Source organism: Liolophura sinensis, chromosome 6, assembly GCF_032854445.1.
Source record: "Liolophura sinensis isolate JHLJ2023 chromosome 6, CUHK_Ljap_v2, whole genome shotgun sequence".
NCBI classification, from domain to species: Eukaryota; Metazoa; Mollusca; class Polyplacophora; order Chitonida; family Chitonidae; genus Liolophura; species Liolophura sinensis.
This window is the reverse complement of record NC_088300.1, coordinates 62,190,735-62,209,891: the sequence shown is the minus strand read 5'-3', so window position 1 is coordinate 62,209,891 and position 19,157 is coordinate 62,190,735. Positions and strand designations below refer to the sequence as shown.

At 41.7% G+C, this 19,157-nt stretch overlaps 1 protein-coding gene across 1 annotated transcript in view; it reads right to left on the bottom strand.

The window, feature by feature from the left end:
- LOC135467417 (uncharacterized) overlaps positions 1-19,157 on the bottom strand; it is a 224,329-nt gene that overhangs the window by 94,660 nt on the left and 110,512 nt on the right. Inside the window, exon 4 of the mRNA XM_064745189.1 lies at positions 2,711-2,798. Within this exon, the coding sequence (XP_064601259.1) occupies positions 2,711-2,798 (88 nt within the window). The remainder of the gene's footprint in view (positions 1-2,710; positions 2,799-19,157) is intronic.

The window sequence follows — 19,157 nt, the reverse complement described above, 5'->3', positions numbered from 1 at the left end:
TAGGGTCTGTCTAATGCAACTAGTTGTTCGAAGTTTCATACATGCAACCACAATACTGAACCACCTGCAGTACCATTGTGAACTTTTGTGTTCACTTCAGGTTAAAGGTCGAATTTAACTCCATTTTCATCGCCTTACGACGGTGTCTAATTGCAGTAGAAAAGTATTAATGTCGACATACTTAGAGAAATGTAGGACATCCCCCCGGGCATTCCCCCTTCCCCATTTTCCCTTCCAGACATCCCCCCCCCCCAAACATTTCCCCTCTAGATATTTTCCCCTCCTTTTGCCATAAAAGACCTACGTTGTATCGATTGATTGTCTTACAAAGTGCTGATTTAATTGAATTGAACGCCACACATGGAAAAGACAGCTGCAAGTTTACCAAAACTTTCCAGTTTGTAAATGTTTTAATGATTAAGAACCACTCTGACTATGGATAATAGAGGATGTACCACAGACGTTTTTATCAGATATATTCACATATACATGAAGGGAGGGGAAGATGTCCAGAGGAGAAAATGTCCAGAGGAAAAATGTCCAGAGGGGAAAATGTCTGGGGGGTCCGGGGTGTATGTCCGGGGGGGATGTCTGTACCCCACTTTGAGCGCAGCCTCACCGTAACACCATATCGAAGACACCAGACTCAACACCAGTCCAAAAACTGTATATATATATTGGCACCGACCGACCCAATACATGACCTGCGCTATTATGCAGAGCACTACGAGAGGGAGAATCCAAAGTTGCCAAAACTAAGAGTGTACAGGCCTGGTAGGTATGCCCCTTTTCAGGCTAGAAATCAACGCAGATAAAGCTACGAGTGTAATGTAACTCTGGAAGAACCTCGAGGGCTTCGATGGCAGAAATGGTGCTTCAAAGAAACAAACAAAAACTTTTTATATCGGAAACCAACTTCCAACAACGTTATTTCATCAGCGCTATAAAAATTAAACGCAGGCGCATGTACAACAACAGCAACAACAGTAAACATCTAACACACAAGTTATAAATAAACATGTAGACAGCTGAGTCTTGCGGGACGATGACCTTATTTACAATCTGTCAAATCAAGAGGTTTTCCAGTTAGAAGAAAACAGATGAAAATCCCTTCAGATAAATACGCTCTGATGACAAGATCTAAATTATTTTCGAGGTAAATGGAATTGGTTTTTCAACTGAAATATGTATCCAAAAATTGGATCGTTCCTAATAGGATTTGCCCTTGGAACTTCCTACCGCGGTAAAAGCATTATCCTTGGCCTTGTGAAATAATCGGTTTCCATACATCCCATACACTGGTCTTTTTGATAGCGGATACTTTCCCCCCGTGTTCGTAACGGCCCCCTCCTTCCTCAGCTTTACCGATCACCTCGATAAGTAAAAGCGGTTGCTCCTCCCGACCAGTATAACAACACAGCCAAAGTCAGTCTAGCATCATTATTATTATTTCATGGCCGAAAGATGAAGGATGTGACGTGTAAAAAATAATCCGTGTTTTTCTGTGTATGGTTCTGTTTTGTGTGCTGCGACAAGCCAGTGTCACCCAAAGGACAATGAGCAAACCCGATACACTCAGGCCTGGTTATATGAATAATGAATAGGCGCTAGGAGAGCCGAGTCTTTAGGGTGCGTATTAACGAGAGGTATAAAGCATTTGTCATCATGAATAATTCACTGAGCCGATATCAGAGTCTCCGGCACCATTGTTCTATTATTACACGTAATAGCAGTTTACTAGAGGCAAATAACCGTGCGGCATTACTATCATAGCGAACAGACTCTTTTTGTCCAGGTTGTCTAATTGTTTTTCTCGCAAAGTTTTTAGCCAAGTATGATGTCAGACAGTGATCTTTGACTGCATTCTGCGATCCGCGCAACGGAAATGGTGAAGATGGTACGGATGGAAATACATGCCAGGCAGCTGGTGTTTATCCTAAATAATGACCGAATGCCACAATTAAGATCCTTGGGCTAAGGTGATTTAATCTTTAATCCGCAACTGTACAACAACAATTCATGCTTAGTATAGTTTCCACCACGTTCCAAGCGTAGCAGGCAGAAAGCAGAGAATCAATCCTGTCTTAACGTTTCACAAATCCATCACAGAGCTAATTAAATGCAAAGATATATACACACCAAACATATGAGCTAAATTAATTTTGTCAAAGGCATATCAAAAAGCAAATAATACGTTTTCCAAAAATGTATAGAAACCCCAAAAAGTGAAAATCCGGACTACGCGAGAGCTTTAATAATGCAATGCCCAAGTCGTATATGTGAAATATTTTTGAGTACGACGTAAAACACCAATCAAATAAATAATAATGGGACGATCGTACAGATTGGCATTATGTCATATAGATCCTAGAGGATATATAGGCACATGCCATACAGTTCAAGTCTCCGTTGACGATGACTGGTGTTTCCGCACATTTGCTTCAGGAATGTGTTTAAAACAGTAACTAATCTTACGACAGAGGTCAGAAAGACTTGTTTGAAGCACGCATATTACGCATTTATAAGAATGTATGTCAATAAATTGAGCATCATTTGGCAAACAGATGTTTTACTTATGTCAGTGATGTATCTGAAATGAATTTCATATCGATATGTTGAATGGAATGAACTCCGAGTGATGAGTAGTGGGCTCTGACATAAAAAGCGAAGAAAATCGTCACATTGAAAGGTAGGGGAAAAGAAGACTTACCTTCGTTGACACAACTACTTCGATGTCTGCGCCGGAAACTCATTTTGCCTTTTGTACTTCCTGACTTGTCACGTGGTAACACAGCCTCCTTCATGAGAAACAAAAACAACAATTATAAGCAAACACACCAGTATAAAGCTGACACAAAACTGACCAACTAAATTACGACAAAACCCTGATGTAACAGATAAAAATGTGTACATGTATTCCTTTATTGGTAATGTCCAATATCAAAAATTTTACACGCCCGACCGGTGCCATGAGAGATGTCGAATGACATTATCAACCATTAGTGGTTGACAAATGGTGATCAATTTATTGTGAAAGAACATTTGATTTATTTATTTATGTGAATGGTGTTTTACACCATACTCCAAAAATATTTCACTTATACGACGGCAGCCAGCATTATGGTGAGAGGAAACCGGGGGGAGGGGGGAACCGCCGACCATGCGTAGGTTGCTGCCAGACATCACGTACGCCCAGAGAGGACGTCAGCATGGGCTGGATTTGAACTCACAGCTACGCATTGGTGAGAGGCCCTGGGTAATTGTGCAGGGCTGGCATGCTAACCACCTCGGCCATGCACGGAGGCTCCTATGAAAGTATATTTTGCCCAGCTCAAAATTAATCCGCATGGTAATTTCTTTGAAACGGGCACCGTTTTGCTTCAGCAAACGATATGACGTTACGAAATTAACACGCTGGGAAGGTAAACAGCTCGAGTTCTTTACATCAGTTGTCTCCCTTCTGCACACACTCTTATCTATTTCTGTGGAAGTCTTTGTCGTCTGCTTTCTATATTGTCAAGTGGTCTGTCTCTAAATGTCCATTCGGGTGCTAACCCGTTTCACTCAAGACACACGTCTATTTTACTGTACGTTTTTTCCAATGGGCCACTTCTGAATTGGTATTTAACCTTCTTTTACACTGCATGGTGTCATTCCCCACCTCCTGCATTGCCACTTGGGAAGCGGGTCATGATTCAGTGGTCGAAGGTGCGGGTTCAAATCCAGCCGTGATCGGGAAATTTGCAGATTTCCCCACTTTTACAGCTCGTGGGGTCCTTGGTGACAATATGCTTGTGGCTGTTTACTTAGTCTGACATTCACTGAAAACCACGTGTCTTCCACCCAATGTGGTGTGCGTATTAGTACGCGAGACAGTTCATCAGTATCTTTCCAAAAGTCGGTGGTTACCCTAGGCAATCCTGTTTCTTCCACCCATAAGACTGCAGGTCATCTTATAAGCGAAAACTTGTTAAGTATGGCGTTAAACAGCATGTCAAATAAATAATAAAATGAATAAATCCAACCATATACAACAGCTTTTTAACATATATGATACACCTAAGTTTCTTACTATATCATATCATAATGTATCATTATATCAGCCTATCATTATATAGGCCTAAGATCCGTTGCACACTATTTTACCATATTTTATTCCACTACCTGCCACTCAAATAGATCAGCAAATATTATACATCATAAATGGACATTCCTTCATTATCAAACCAAAGTACGTTATATCAGTTTGCTACACCACTAGTCTGGAATAGCTGTTGGAGTTCCCATAAAGCATGATGTCAGTCAATTACTTCAAAGTAAGAGATATACCCACCTATTAACTCCGAAATTTATCATACAGAATTTTAATACATAAGTAGAAAGTCTTTAATATAAAGTTGAACAATGCAGCAAGAGATACGACATCGTATTCTATGACGACTAAATGCTTGTGAAAGCATCGGAGGCCAAAGCAGCTTCCGATAAATCAATCAAAAAAGCATAATTAAACCAATTAATTAATTTTTATGATCAGCGTTTTGCTTCAGAGCCATCGTTAACGATTGCTGTCACATTAATTGGTGGGAAACAAAGGAAAAAACTTTGCAAGTTCAGTGCACGGCAAATCTCCTTGAAAAACCTTGCGAAGTAAAACTGAGTGCGAGCAAGAAAAGGCCAGAATTAGTGGAAAGCCAATGGCCTTAAGTATTAGACCATTTAATCACACAGTATGCTGGCCTAGCTAAACAAAACCTTAGCATTAAATTGCGGTAGTTCAGCACTAAAGCACCTATTGTTGAACAAACCAAAATGTATTACTGCGCGTGGACAACGGGTCCTCAACGTCAACCAGTCTCTGACCTTAGCGTGTACAAATATGTGGAGTGCTTAGGAACTGCATTAAATTAAGACTTTGTTCCATTATAGACATGACAATTTCTGGGAAAGCCTAACAAACTCTAGGCACTAAATCACGAATCGGGAAGAAATATCCATGCATTACGATAATTGCGAATGAACTGAGTGAGTGTTTGACTCAGGACAAGCGGCCGTTTGCTGATCAATCATAGTAAAATGTCCTTCAGCATGAAACAGAGACAGAAGATCCCACGCTGGTCCACGTCAGCACGCCAGGGGTCACGAAATCTGGCACGTCCGAAATAGAACAATCAGACATACTTTCTTTTTTTAAATGTATTATTATGATAACCCAAATGTTCCCCTGACAGTTCAGCTGGAAATGTATGGCGCTCAATGGATTTTCGGTTTATGAATGATAAGATACTAGCAAGTCTGAAAAGGTTACAACGTACGGTTTTTCATATCTATTTGCATAGCACATTGCGATTACGAATGATAAGGATATCGCCAGAAGATCTATCATCGATCTGTCTTCAGAAAAAAACTCTGAAATAGCAAAAGCCTAGAGTCAGTGTAAATGTAATTCCTTGAGGGTTGGTGTAGATCTAGGATCCCGCGGGATAGCGCAAAAACCTTACATCGAGGCAAAAACCCGTAGTCCGTCAAATCAGATAGGGTCTCCAAAAGCTGGAGACTAATTAGCATGTGAAAGGACGAGGCAACAAATTCACAATGAAAGTGTCTAGGGGTTGAGATGAAGAGCTCGATATTTGATTCTAGGTCAATTTGATGGTGGAACAGATAAGACGCCTTTAGATCGTGCCAGCTGATCAAGGTCACCTGAAGGTCACAATGAATAGACATCGCGACCTGGCACGGTCTACAAACTGGACATGATGAGCTGGTTGAATTCGTCCATGGAATTCACATTTATTTCCCCAAAACACTTTTTTGGGAAAGTTGCCCGTTTGATCAACACCAGCGCTGTACTTGATCGTCCCGTTCACACACCACCGTCAGGCGATCACAGAATTCCAACATAGCCTTTATCACCACGGCGACATTTGCGGAAACTGGCGGGGTTTAAAATAGAACAATTTGTGTGAACTATATATAAATGTTCGGGTTATATATAGACTGAATGGCGAACAAGTTTATCAATAAATCCGCTTCAAGCTCTATAGTGTCGTCAGTCGGTTTGAAGGTGGATGGGAAGCTGGTAGCGTCATCGGCTCACAGAGACTCGAATACGTCAAGGTCATCCACTCCGTCATCCACACACCATTAACCACGACTAGCTATGTTATTCCCGACAGGGCTACTACCGTCATTCCCATATAGACGCCACCGGAGAATCACCGCTTTGTTTAGACGCAAATACACCGAGATAGGCTACAGCCGTCTATTTTTTGTTTTTAACTCATCTACCCCCACTCAAACACCTCACAACCTCATCCCCTAATCTGCTGTCAAACCAATTGTCAACGAAGTCAGAAGTCTCCCAGATGTTTCTGTTATAAGAGAATGAATCTCTCACCAGGTGGCAACGTTGCCTTGTAAACCAACTTACAATATAACCCCTCGCCACAGAATTCTGTCAGAGCGGAGAGCTAGTTCCATCACTTTACTTCTAATCGATTTCTTTCGTCGCTCCGGTCGACAACTAAAGCGTTGGGTCCTAAACTGTACGACACGGAGTTGAGAGTTGTACCTAAGGACCGACCGACCAACCAGCAGCATCCCCGATGGCTTTAGACGGGAAAACAGAGACAGGCGAATCAATGGAGTCGCACTCATCCTGTACTAAACCTAAAAAAAAATCCACGGTTGTTTGGAACGAACAGACATGCTTTCGCTTTGCATTAAGCCCTCGTTTGGATTGGACAACGGTTTCCGCGACGGTCTGGCTGACTGCGATCAGCTATGAAGAGAAATCGTCTAAATATAGATGACAAATAAATATAGAGCACATATATATTGATGTTTATTGGTAGAGTGTAGGAGCGCCTACTGTAGAAACCTCTGTGTGCAATCGTCTGTGTCTAATAGAGCCGCTGCATGGCAGAATACAGCTGGCTTGATCAGGCATACGTCAGCAGGATAACTTGCCATGTTTCATTATCATATGTGTCATCTAAACAGAGTAGTCATTAGCCATTATTAATATCACATTTCATTTTCTTATAAACGCATTCAGAATCATTATCAATACATATATAACAAGGACTGAGAAAATCAAACCATTTTAATATATTGCCTTTTCAATAACACACCCCAGATAAAGCTTAGTTGTCGTCTTTATATCACATCATGCGCAACTGATTCAGCATTCTTCATGCTTGCCTGGAACATGAAGAATGTTGAAGCACGGACTGGATAATATACTGCCCCACACAAGTTGATGATGCTCAGTATATATACTGTTATTTTGCACCTCAGAATTTTGGTTGTCCGAATGTTACTACCCACCCCCTTTGGAGACGGCAAAATGGTATGACCTCACCATTGCTAACATGTCATTATGTCATTTAAAAAAATTATACTGGGTTGAATTTTGGTGTGCTCTAGAGAAATAAAAAGCTTAACGTAGTGGTATGGAAAAATACAACACCAAAGTTTGGCAATATAGATTTGCACTGAAGTTAACAAATGTACTGCATGTATAGTAAACAAAATCAACGCGCTCGTGCGACCAAAGAGCGCCATGTTAGAATTTTCCGGGTAGAGCTGATCTTTGTGCGGTGACCAGGGTATTAGGTTTCGTAACAGAGGTGTGAGTAGGCGATCACTGACTAGAAAGTCATTCACATAATATTGTACGTCAACATTAACAAGCTTAAATTAATAATATGGGTAGACACTCTAGTGTAGATGACTAATATTAGAAACGCGTCCTTCGGTTATAAGCAGAAGTGAGATGCACTTGGCCTGGGATCAGACGACCCATATCCACTAGTCATCTTGTGAAGGGATCTCTGGTTGCAGATAACGAACAGGTTCTTCCGTAATCCTGTAGCGTAGAAGCTTCAAGCAGCAAGGGTATCGCTATCCGATGTCTTACCCAATACTAAATAATCAACGCGGGCCGTCAAAATTACAGTACACAGGAGATGTGAAAACGGCAGGTCAATAAAAGTTGACGACCTGGAAAATGACGAAGTGGGTCATTCAGATAAACAACATCAGCCTTCACAAAGGTTAAGTTTGCCGAGGCGACATTGTGTGCAACCTGTGCAAATACAGCTCCTTAACCGGCCGTGCACACGGGACAACACTTGGAGGGGGGGGGGGTGGAAATTGGCAGCGCTTATCTTCCTCCAACCATGTGATTATCAGATTAATACGCTGTTATCGATTAAGAAACAAAGCTATTTCCAGGCACGTCAAACTGTTTATGGAATTGTCTTGCGAAGAAGAAGAACAAGGAAAGCTCCAACGAATGATCCGAACCACACTGAATGCAGTGTACGAGGCATGCCATTGCTTGGCAAGCTACCGAAGAACAGTGCCTGTCTTGAAGCGGAATCACTGTTTAACGGAACAATTATACAGCTTTTATCGGATCGGTGTCGAAACAGATCGTGCGCCTCGCTTTGTTACTGAGGAGTTCAGAGTTGTGCATTCGTAATCAAATATGGCTTGTACCCAGCAGCTATATAGTGTTGCTAAACAGGGGATGGCCGACAAGAAGTAGAAACCTCGAGGCAACGGTCTTTTTTTTTAATATTCTACGACTGTAACTCTATAAGCTCTCCATCCAATCGAGGGACTCGTCAAACACCTCTCCACCGCCAACAAAACTGCCCGAAGCTATGGACTCTTTTGTTCTTTCCTAAGAGTAGACATCACACTTTTCGATATGTTAATATATTAAACAATTAGCATTGCAGCGTCACAACAGAAAAACATGTGTTGATACTGCGATTTTTACTCTCTCATTATATCACTCTAACGTACAGCTTATATTTGGCAAGTAAAGTTGTCATCGCTTGTATCACAAATACCCATAACGCATCCCACAGTGCAATTGGCATTGATTCTATTTTTGGCCTTTTAAATATTATTGCGTATCGTATTACACAGTGACATAATGGCATAATGTTCACCTAGCTACATGGTCACCCAGAGTTCATTCTATGAATTTAAGGTTATTTCATTAGGACTTTGTGACTGGTCAACTGTAAGGATATACCGTCGTAAAATGACAGCAAATTCTGCTGAAGCAACGCCAAAACGTAAGCAAATAACCACCAAATATAAAGCTAAGCTATGAGTGCCTATGTGTCTCATATTGAGCTTGAAGCGCATGGGATCGTTAATACCGGATGTTGCAGAGACACCGGAGCATTAAAATGCAACGCCCACTAATCACTAACTGTGGCATCGACAGAAGACTTATTATTTCAGTGAATATCTAAAATAAACTGGATAATGAACGAGGACCAGAAAACGTACATGTGCTCCAAAAGTGTAATGTTCATATTATATTACACAGCATAAGAATGGACGCTGGCTACCGCAGAGACATATATGGGGTGTCCATGTTGATGTCGGCTTAATATCCGCTTGGTATCAGCTTATCAAAGGCCACTTAGGTTCAGTTAATTTAAACGTTTGCTGTGACGTCACACTATTGTCTGTGCAGTTGATTATTTTTCAAGAATCCACACTTGCAAGTTTGTGGTTTGAGTGTTGATGGGTAACAACTTGGTGTGCGGTAGACGGGGATTCGAACAAAAGACTTTAAAACATTCCAACATTTAACTGAGCAATCCAGGAAGACCATACAATTTTCTTCTTTTAGACGACTTTAAACGTTTGTTGTGACGTCAATCCTTCGTCTAACATAAGAAAGTTATATATGAAGGGTCCATTCGTTTCTTATCAATATGAAATTTATTTTATGACAGTTTCGTTCTTCGCCTTCATTTCAAATACACTAAATGTTCCCAGTGTGAGAAAAGGCAGAGTGGCGTTCATCAATTCTCTTTGGCACAAATATGAACAACAAAACAGAGTTTGTACTAAGGTGAGCTGGTGGGTCTAATTTGTGCCATTCTGATTACGAACATTTTGGATATCTCGAGGCATTGATATGTCAGTGTGACAGAAATTGTGCAACCTACGGTCCGACTTCTCCAGATTACATGTGCGCTTAAATCAATTCAGATTTACTTTCCCGCACAACTAATCATTGACCGAGTCACCGTCCATAATATTACGCACCCAGTGTTGGTTAATACGTACAACGGACTGAGTTCCCACTGGCTAAAAGCTCTAATGCTAAAGCGCTTAAACTTCATGTAACACCGTCACGAAAGATCATGCTACGTATTATTTTCAAGTATGCAAATATTGAGGCTCAGCCGGCACGAAAAAGCATTAATTGACGCTAATTGTGATGTAACGTCTTCTTCTTATTTGCTTGAAATGACACCGCGCGATTCTTGAAAAATATTCAATAGTTGCCACGTTACTACAAACACGTTTAAATAGGAGAAACAACTCGCAACAGCTGATTCTTGAAAAAGAATCGACGCGGCGCGTGCCATGTACATTCTTCGTCAAGAGTCAACTGTTGCTCGTCGTTTCTCCACTACATAATGATGTAGTCAGTTATAGATTGCACTGGGCTCGTTTATGAAGGCTTATGTGGTTTTGTGCCTAAGAACGTACTAATACATGTGACTCCAGGAATAAAGAAAGGCTCTCGCGTGAACACAGATGTGAAAAAGTCTCACTGGTTTTAATATTTGCATATTATAAGTCATAGAAATGCTTGTTAACCCAATGTTAATAACTGAGTTGCAAACGAAAACCGCCCTAGTGTTTGATGTCGGGACTGGAAAACGGTAAAGCCTTTATGCTGTCCAAGGTTCTTTGTTGTCTGGGAAGACTTCAGCCAAATGGCAAAATGTCAAGGCTTTCAGGCTCCATGCATATCGGCTACAAAGATATAAGAGAGGTCTAAGGTTTCACGCTTGTTGCTTAGATGCAACAGGTGTTTACGCGTTCAACGTTGGCTGGTGACATATAACAGGGGCTTACACATTCCGCGTTGGCTCCTGAGATATAACAGTGGCTCACGCGTTCAACGTTGACTGCTGAGATATAACATTGGCTTACGCGTTCCACGTTAGCTGGTGACATATAACGGGGGCTCACGCGTTCCACGTTGGCTGCTGAGATATGATGGGGGATCACGCATTCCGTTTTGGCTGCTCAGATATTCCAGGGGCTCACACGTTCCACGTTGGTTGCTGACATGTAATAGGGGCTCACGCGTTACACGTTGGCTGCTGAAATATACGAAGGCCATTCTGGTTCCATGTTGGCCGGTGAGATTTCACAGAAGCTTAAAACTCACTGTTAGTCGTTGAGTTATGTTAGAGGCTTAAGCGTTCCATGTTAGCCATTGGAGATCATATCTGGTCAATATCGATTGGAGAGATATTGGTTTCCAAATATTGTGGCACAGCAGTGTTAATTATCTATTTCAGATAGTGCAACTAAGTATGAAACAGCTTAAGACTTCTTATAAACATCATTGCAGATAAATTATTCAAGGCGACTATAGCTGTGTGAAAATCCTATCACATGCTGCCACTGGATGAACCAAGCCAGAGCGCACATTAATGAACTCCAGGTTACGGCTTATCAATAGTCACTCTGCAGTGATAAGCCATTTTGTACCTCATTATCCCAATCCTCTTCCGAGCTGGACTAGTCGGTGCGATGCAATATAGTTCTCCACATGCTCCTTATACAGGCTGCGCTTGATACATACCCAGCAAAAAGCAATGACGGCATTTCATAACCCTTACAAATTTGTCCAATTATCTTGCTCTGCACAAAACCATCACAGATACATTTGTTCATTCTTCAGCATATACAACGCATACATATGGACTTACATATTATATTATATTATCTTATATTTATTATTCTCATGCACAATGCACTGAGTAGACCACCCGTTAGATCAATGCATTTTTATACCACTACCTATAGATTTTTGTGGTTCCTTGCACTTATAGTTAAAGCAACAAACTGTTCGCTTACAACGTTAATCCGTTCACCACCACCAAATACACTGCTTACAAATCCCTCCGGTTCACCTATAACCGCCCATTGACGTAACCGGTTTCACAACTTTCGTATACATTCATAATTCATCTAAACTCATACACACAGGTTACATGCCTATCTGGCTCACCTACCCTCACGACACAACCTACAGATCGGGTTGGTTCACCCACCCCCATGCACACAGCCTACAGGCCTATCTGGTTCACCCACCGTCATAACACAGCTTACGGGCCTGATTTGTTCACCCACCGTCATAACACAGCTTACGGGCCTGATTTGTTCACCCACCCTCATACACTCATCCTACAGACCTGTCTTGCTCACCTACCCGCAATCTACAAGCCTGGCTGGTTCACCCACCCTCATGCCACATACTACAGGCCTCGCTGGTTCACCCGTGCTCATACAAACAGTCGGCAAGCCTGGCTGCTTCCCCCACCCTCATACGCACAGTCTTCATGCGTGGTTGGTTCACCTACCCTCATACGCACAGTCCACGGCCTGGTTGGTTCACCCACCCTCATACGCACAGTCCACGGCCTGGTTGGTTCACCCACCCTCATACGCATAGCCTACAGGCCTGGTTGCTTCACCTACCCTGATGCCCACAGCCTACATGCCTGGTTGGTTTACCCACCCTCATACGCACAGTCTTCATGCGTGGTTGGTTCACCCACCCTAATACGCACAGTTTACCGCCTTGTTGGTTCAACCAACCTAATACGCAGAGCCTACAGGCCTAGTTGCTTCAGCCGCCCTCATACACACAGCCTAAAGGCATGGTTCGTTCACCCATGCTCATATATACAGTCTACAGGCCTGGTTGCTTCACCCGCCCTCATACGCACAGCCTAGAGGCATGGTTCCTTCACCCACCTTAATATACAGAGCCTACAAACATGGTTCGTTCACCCATCCTCATACGCACAGTATACAGGCCTAGTTGCTTCACCCGCCCTCTGCCCTCATACGCACAGCCTGAAGGCATGGTTCATTCACCCACCCTCATACACACAGCCTACAAGCATGGTTCGTTCACCCATCCTCATACACACAGCATACAGGCCTGGTTAGCTCACCCATGCTCATACGCACAGTCTACAGGCATAGTTGCTTCACACGCCCTCATACGCGCAGTCTACAGCCTGGTTTGTTCACCCATCCTCTTTCGCACAGCCTACAGGCATGGTTGGTTCACCCACCCTAATATGCACAGGTTACGGCCTGGTTGTTTCACCCACGCTAATACTCACTGCCTACAGGCCTGGTTGGTTCACCCACCCTAATACGCACAGCGTGCAGGCCTAGTTGCTTCACCCGCCCTCATACGCACAGCCTACAGGCATGGTTAGTTCACCCACCCTCATAAACGGAGCCTACAGGCATGGTTCGTTCACCCATCCTCTTACACACAGCCTACAGGTATGGTTCCTTCACCCATCCTCTTAACCACAGACTACAGAGCTGTTCGGTCTGTCGAGGCCAGAAAGATCCAGTCTTTACAAACAGACGCCTAATAATCATTAGCAGAAAAATCCGTTCTCAGATTGATTCTAGGATATTCTTAGCCCCAAGTGATCAGCAGCCCTCACGGATATAGCCTGAGAGCGGTCTGGACCCGGCGGGTCAACAATCCGAAGCCATCCGTATGTCAATACCACCAAACCCCACTAACGTCCACGACTGATCCACTTCTGAGGTTTCCATTGATCAGACTCTTAAAAAGTCAACCGAATAAAAACATCGCTTTTCGGTCTTTTTGCTGTTTAAATACAAGAACAAGGGGACTGAGAGCGACCTATTTCCAATCATTACATATTATTTGCCTGGAAGTGATCATCGTTTCACCTCTCATGGTAGCTTTACGATGACTTACGGAAAAAAATCTGCATTTGGTGCAAGAAGTGCATCATTTATTTCTGTTTTACAATAACATAGGAAAACCTGTTAAGGAGAATCAAGGAAAATGATCTACATTCGAAATTTGCAAGTGGTAACATCATGCTTTTGGTACCAAAAAGCGTACCATATTTCGAATTTATACTGTATAAACCATCATGGAAAAAGACCTGCACTGGGTGTCACAAGTACTCGATACAATACTTCGGATTTCCATGTTTAATAACAATACAAGACCCATTTAAGAACATCATGTCAAATAACCATTTGGTGACAGAAGTGTATTATAATTCATCGTAATACTTAAATTGTCCAGGAGTGGGTACATGACAATTGTTTGTATTCGGTGTCTACGGTTAATCATTCTATTTCGGCTGACTTTTTGAATCAGACCCTCTACATAACCCCTTATAACAACGACTCAATTTTAGCTTCATTATCCCAGGAGACTAGCGGATTCATTAGGTTAAAGACACCACGCATGACAAGTCCAGGGAGATTCCTGTAGATGGTTTAGTGTTTGCAACGAGCTACCACAGGTCTTCGGCATGTGTTGGCATGAACTGGAACTCTTGCTTCCCAGGGTGCTTTTTGCTTACTCTCATAAATAGCTTCCCGTTATTGGTTAGCATGCTTATTTCGATATATTTACTTACTTATTACTTTTTTTGATTCGTGTTACGCCGTACTCAGCAAGATTTTAATTATACGACGGTAGTGTGCAGGTTGCTGTGTACAACTGGAGACGATGTATATACGCTATAAACTTAATGGACGTAACTTCGTACACAAAGGAAAGCGATTTTATTCCTATAGTCGAACACACCGCATTAAATAATTTGTATTTGGGTCACATATATCATGCTGAAGGATCCACCTACACAAAGTAGGCTCTCCTCGGCTCAGTTTAATGGCCACGAGTGTATTTGATCTAGAGACAATATAATCTGAAATGTATGGTGGTCTTAGCGATTTATTGTTTCACATCATGACAAGAGTTTTTTTCTAAAATAGGCAAGTGAGCGACCCAGTCAGCGCCAACTGACTGAAGGAAACGTCGGGATTTCATCCATAGACCAGACTTGTCCTCAACAAATGAACTTACATATCACAGGGCCGAATTAAGAACTGATTTAAAAAGCCCGAGTCCATATGCAGGCTACCCCTGTTTCACTATACTATCAAGCCTTCCAGTGGATTAGACATTCTTCATTACATGGTAATGTCACATAAATATTAATGGCTATCTGTAGAGTGTCTATTATCCTCCCCGGCAAATATCTGTATATTGAACAATGTAATATAAATACAACAACGCACGTTGTGCTAATAAATATATACAGCAAGTTTCCACTTGTGGCGTGATGTTGGTTAAACACTGAAGGCTTCTCCATTATGCACATTCAGGTTATTGAGCAATGTGTATTGTCCCCAACCCTTCCCCCTCCCCCAAACTTCAATGTTCAACGCTATTTCAACTGACTCTCAGGCTTGAAACATGACGCCTAAGGGACGTGACTGTAAGACTGACTTGGGAACACTGGGCTCAAATCTGCCCCTATGTAAGCCGGAAATTATATTGCACCAGCTCAGTGGTGACATGGTTTATGCTCATGCTGAGTTCCAGTTTGTACGGAGCCGATCATTATTAATAACACCAATCATTCATTATGAAAACAAATACAATATTGCCAGGGTTTCTGCTGCGTGTTAACTAAACATAAAGTAACCACCTTATTTATTTATTTTATTTGATCGGTGTTTTACGCCGTACTCAAGAATATTTCACTTATACGACGGCGACCAGCATTGTGGCGTGAGAAAACCGGGCACGATGATGACTTTTTTCGGCTGTAGGTTTAAGAATGGATACCCAAGAAAACCAAGGCACTTTTTATGGAAGGGTGTGGTTGTGGGGGTGGTGGGGTAGAGAGGGTCTATCGATCTATACACCAATCAAAATGCTGCAGTGTAGAGACAAGCGTAAAACCAGAAAATCGACGATAGTGTATTTGCTGCGAATGGACACCCGGAGCCGGTGAAATCCCGCCTCTTGCCAAAAGCTCCAGCTTTGCACCAAATCTAATTTGAAAGATCAACCAGTCTTACTGTGCCTTTTCATCATTCGACTCTTTTTTTTCTTTCAATACTCGTGTGGATTTTTTCTCTCCATTTTGTTCTTAAACACATGACCTCTGAGGGGACCTTTTATAAAAAGTAAAATCGCGTGTTTTTTCATTGCATATCATTGGTTCAATATCATAAAATATTGGCTGAAATCAGTTGTCGTGTAGAAAGCACCTATCCCGGATTAGGGTTGTTTCGGCCATTGAAAATTCAACAACTATTTGTCAAATGAAGTAAGATGAAAGATTTGGATTTGCTGAAACTAACTCTGTCATTGTGTTGTGTCTTTTTACGTAATATACAATCTTCTCTCTCAAATGGAAGTTGGAAAGGAGATTCATCACCTTAAATGACATAGCCTCTGCACATGTTGGTCGTTTCTTTTCAGTGAATCTATTAAGCCAGTCTACATCAGGGGAAGTTTCCGCTACTCGCTTAAATTTAAAGACCCAGTCCGTGACTGATTTTCGACGCACATGGGTTATTCATCAGTAACTAAACCTAAACAAAAACCGTAGCCAAAATTTAGATGCACAATTTGCTTTCAACTTTTCCAAATGTTGTAAAATTAACAGCGTACATGCTCGATAGATCGAAACAAGCTTGAAAATCGGTTGCAGTACGTGAGTTACCACTTAGGTAAGTTGAAACAATGGTTTTATGAGGCTGGAGGAGTAACTAGCTGTTCCCATACATTTGCATATACGAGCCCCATTCTTCATTAGAGAGTTACCTCACTATGTCAGGACGCCTACACGCATTAACTCACAGCTTCCAGCAGATCGGCGACCACATTGTCTCCTGACCGGGCGAACGGCCAAAGCTGACTTGACCAACACTGAGCAGAGCAAGCCTCTTGGGAGCGTTACAGTCGCCAATGTCCTTGTTATATCATGGTACAATAGCCACCAGTGCTACACCAGCAAGAGTGACGCTCACATTGGCCTTCACGACTTGGTGGATAGCCACGTGCATTTGCCAAAGCGAAAACCGAGAATACATTAAAGGAGAAGAAAACTAAAATATCAAACAAATACCATTGAAAAGAGTATGCATTTTCTCGCAGGCGCATGCCATAACAAAAATTCTAATACGTACTTCAAGTTGATAAATTATAAATAAAGTCAGCGCCAAAATCCGCCGTGGTCGATTCCATTTTGCCTAAGAACTAGTCCTGAAGTCTTCTGTGTTTTTTTTGGAGATGTGGAGGAGAATTGCCGTGGGAAACCGCCGAAATGCTGTTCGTACATTTCCAATAGAACCCTTCTTCCCAGAAGGTAGTGAACAATACAGTTCGTTTTTCACTTAACGATCGGGAAACCGGAATGTTGGACGTAGATTCCGAGATTACACGAACAAGCCGGCAATTTTTTAATTTTAAATCCCATGCATAAATTACAGGGTGTTAAAGATGGACGACGAGATGGACTCAGCGATTTACGCCAGCTTTGCCGTTTTCAGGCTTTACCTGTATGGCGAGGAAAGATCCCAAAATTATGCAGCAGGTACCACCAGATAGACAAAAATGTGCTCTTTTCAGCCTATAGTGTCATTTTTTAAAAGTTTCTTCTCCTTTAAGGAGATATGGCACTGTGACATGATGTTCAACCAACCGACTGTGTGCAAATCAACAGTTATCAAAAGACAAGCAAAACCGTTTTACCAATGTCATTGTTATCATAATCACAACGTACTGAAGGACGGACTAACAACCACGCGCCGCTATGTCTAACTTACACCAGATCAACGCTACTCCCTATTTATTCCCAACACATTTATAACATCTACAGCTTATTGTACTATACATGCTATCTCATGATTATTTTGATAGTCCACATGTGTAGTTGAATATTTTTAAAAAATTTTATAAAACATCTTCAATCAGTGCCTTCAAAAACTTTGAAGAACTTTGATCGTAACCAATGTTACAGCTCTGAAACTTATTTTGAAAGCTTAAGAAGTGCCTATGTGTTTGACTGATACTGAAATTTGTTTCAAACTTTTAATTACGGTACACTTTTTGTTGTTGTAAATGATTCCTACTGCTCTTGAGATGTTTTTGGAGCTTCGAAAATAGGTTCAAATATTAACAAAATACGCAAGAAAATCACATGTTAATGATAACTTTGATAACAAATACATGAAAGTGCATAGGCAGCATACCTTATTAGATACCGCTTTCGGGGATTCCACTGCACTTATAGTATGATTCTATTATGTGAACTGTTTATAGCCAATCATGGCTATTCGATAGAAGGATTGAGAGTAAGGGCATGAGCTTTTCTAGCGTACGTTTCACGCTCAACCAATTTCATTTCAAGTGGATCTATGTCATACAAATAAAATAGGCTGCCGTATTCTTTAAAAACAACATAAATACCATTTGTTAACAACGCCTTAAAGCCTAGCCTGTTTATTGAAAAAGTGCTATGAGAATAACAAAACAGCGGATTCGTCTGCAATAGAATCAGCGCTAATCCGCTGCGGCTTATAGAACACCATTCTTGTACCAATTACTGTCTGTTTTAGGCTTTTGCCTACCCTCACTTCCTAGTCATCCGCTAGTAAACAGCTTTGAGAAACACTTTTGCCCATGAAGTAGTTTCCACCAGGTCTATCCATATTGTCGATTTTAGGTAGGTTTAATCAAGTGTACTCTCTAACTACAAAGCTCAGCACCACCGTCAGTGAATTTGGCAAATACTGATATTACCCCGATAGCTCGTTCTTGGTGGCAGTTTGGTTGAATGCCAAACGGCATTTCTAACACGCTATCAAAGCCTTTAACAAAATGGATTCCCATCAAAAACCATGGTCGCTTACGATTATCAGGAAACACCGGTGTCGCCAGCCTGGCATGGCCAATCGTGTGATGTTATCTGTCCTTACTCTTATGTGATTGGTCCTTATGGGCTGGCTACATTGGGGGGATTCCCCCATAATCGTAAGCCCTTATATTCTCAAGGTTCAATTTCAGTAATATAGATGTCAACAACAGAACTAGCAACAGAAACTGAATACAAATTTTGTTAATTTGAATGCCATTTTGCAATCAGGAAGGAAGCCTTCAGAAAGATGTAATATATTCCATCAAATACGGTACCATGTCCACAACACTGTTTATGTAAAAATAACACATGTTCATGTTCAAAGTTACTGGTTGTAGGTCAACATAAGTGCTA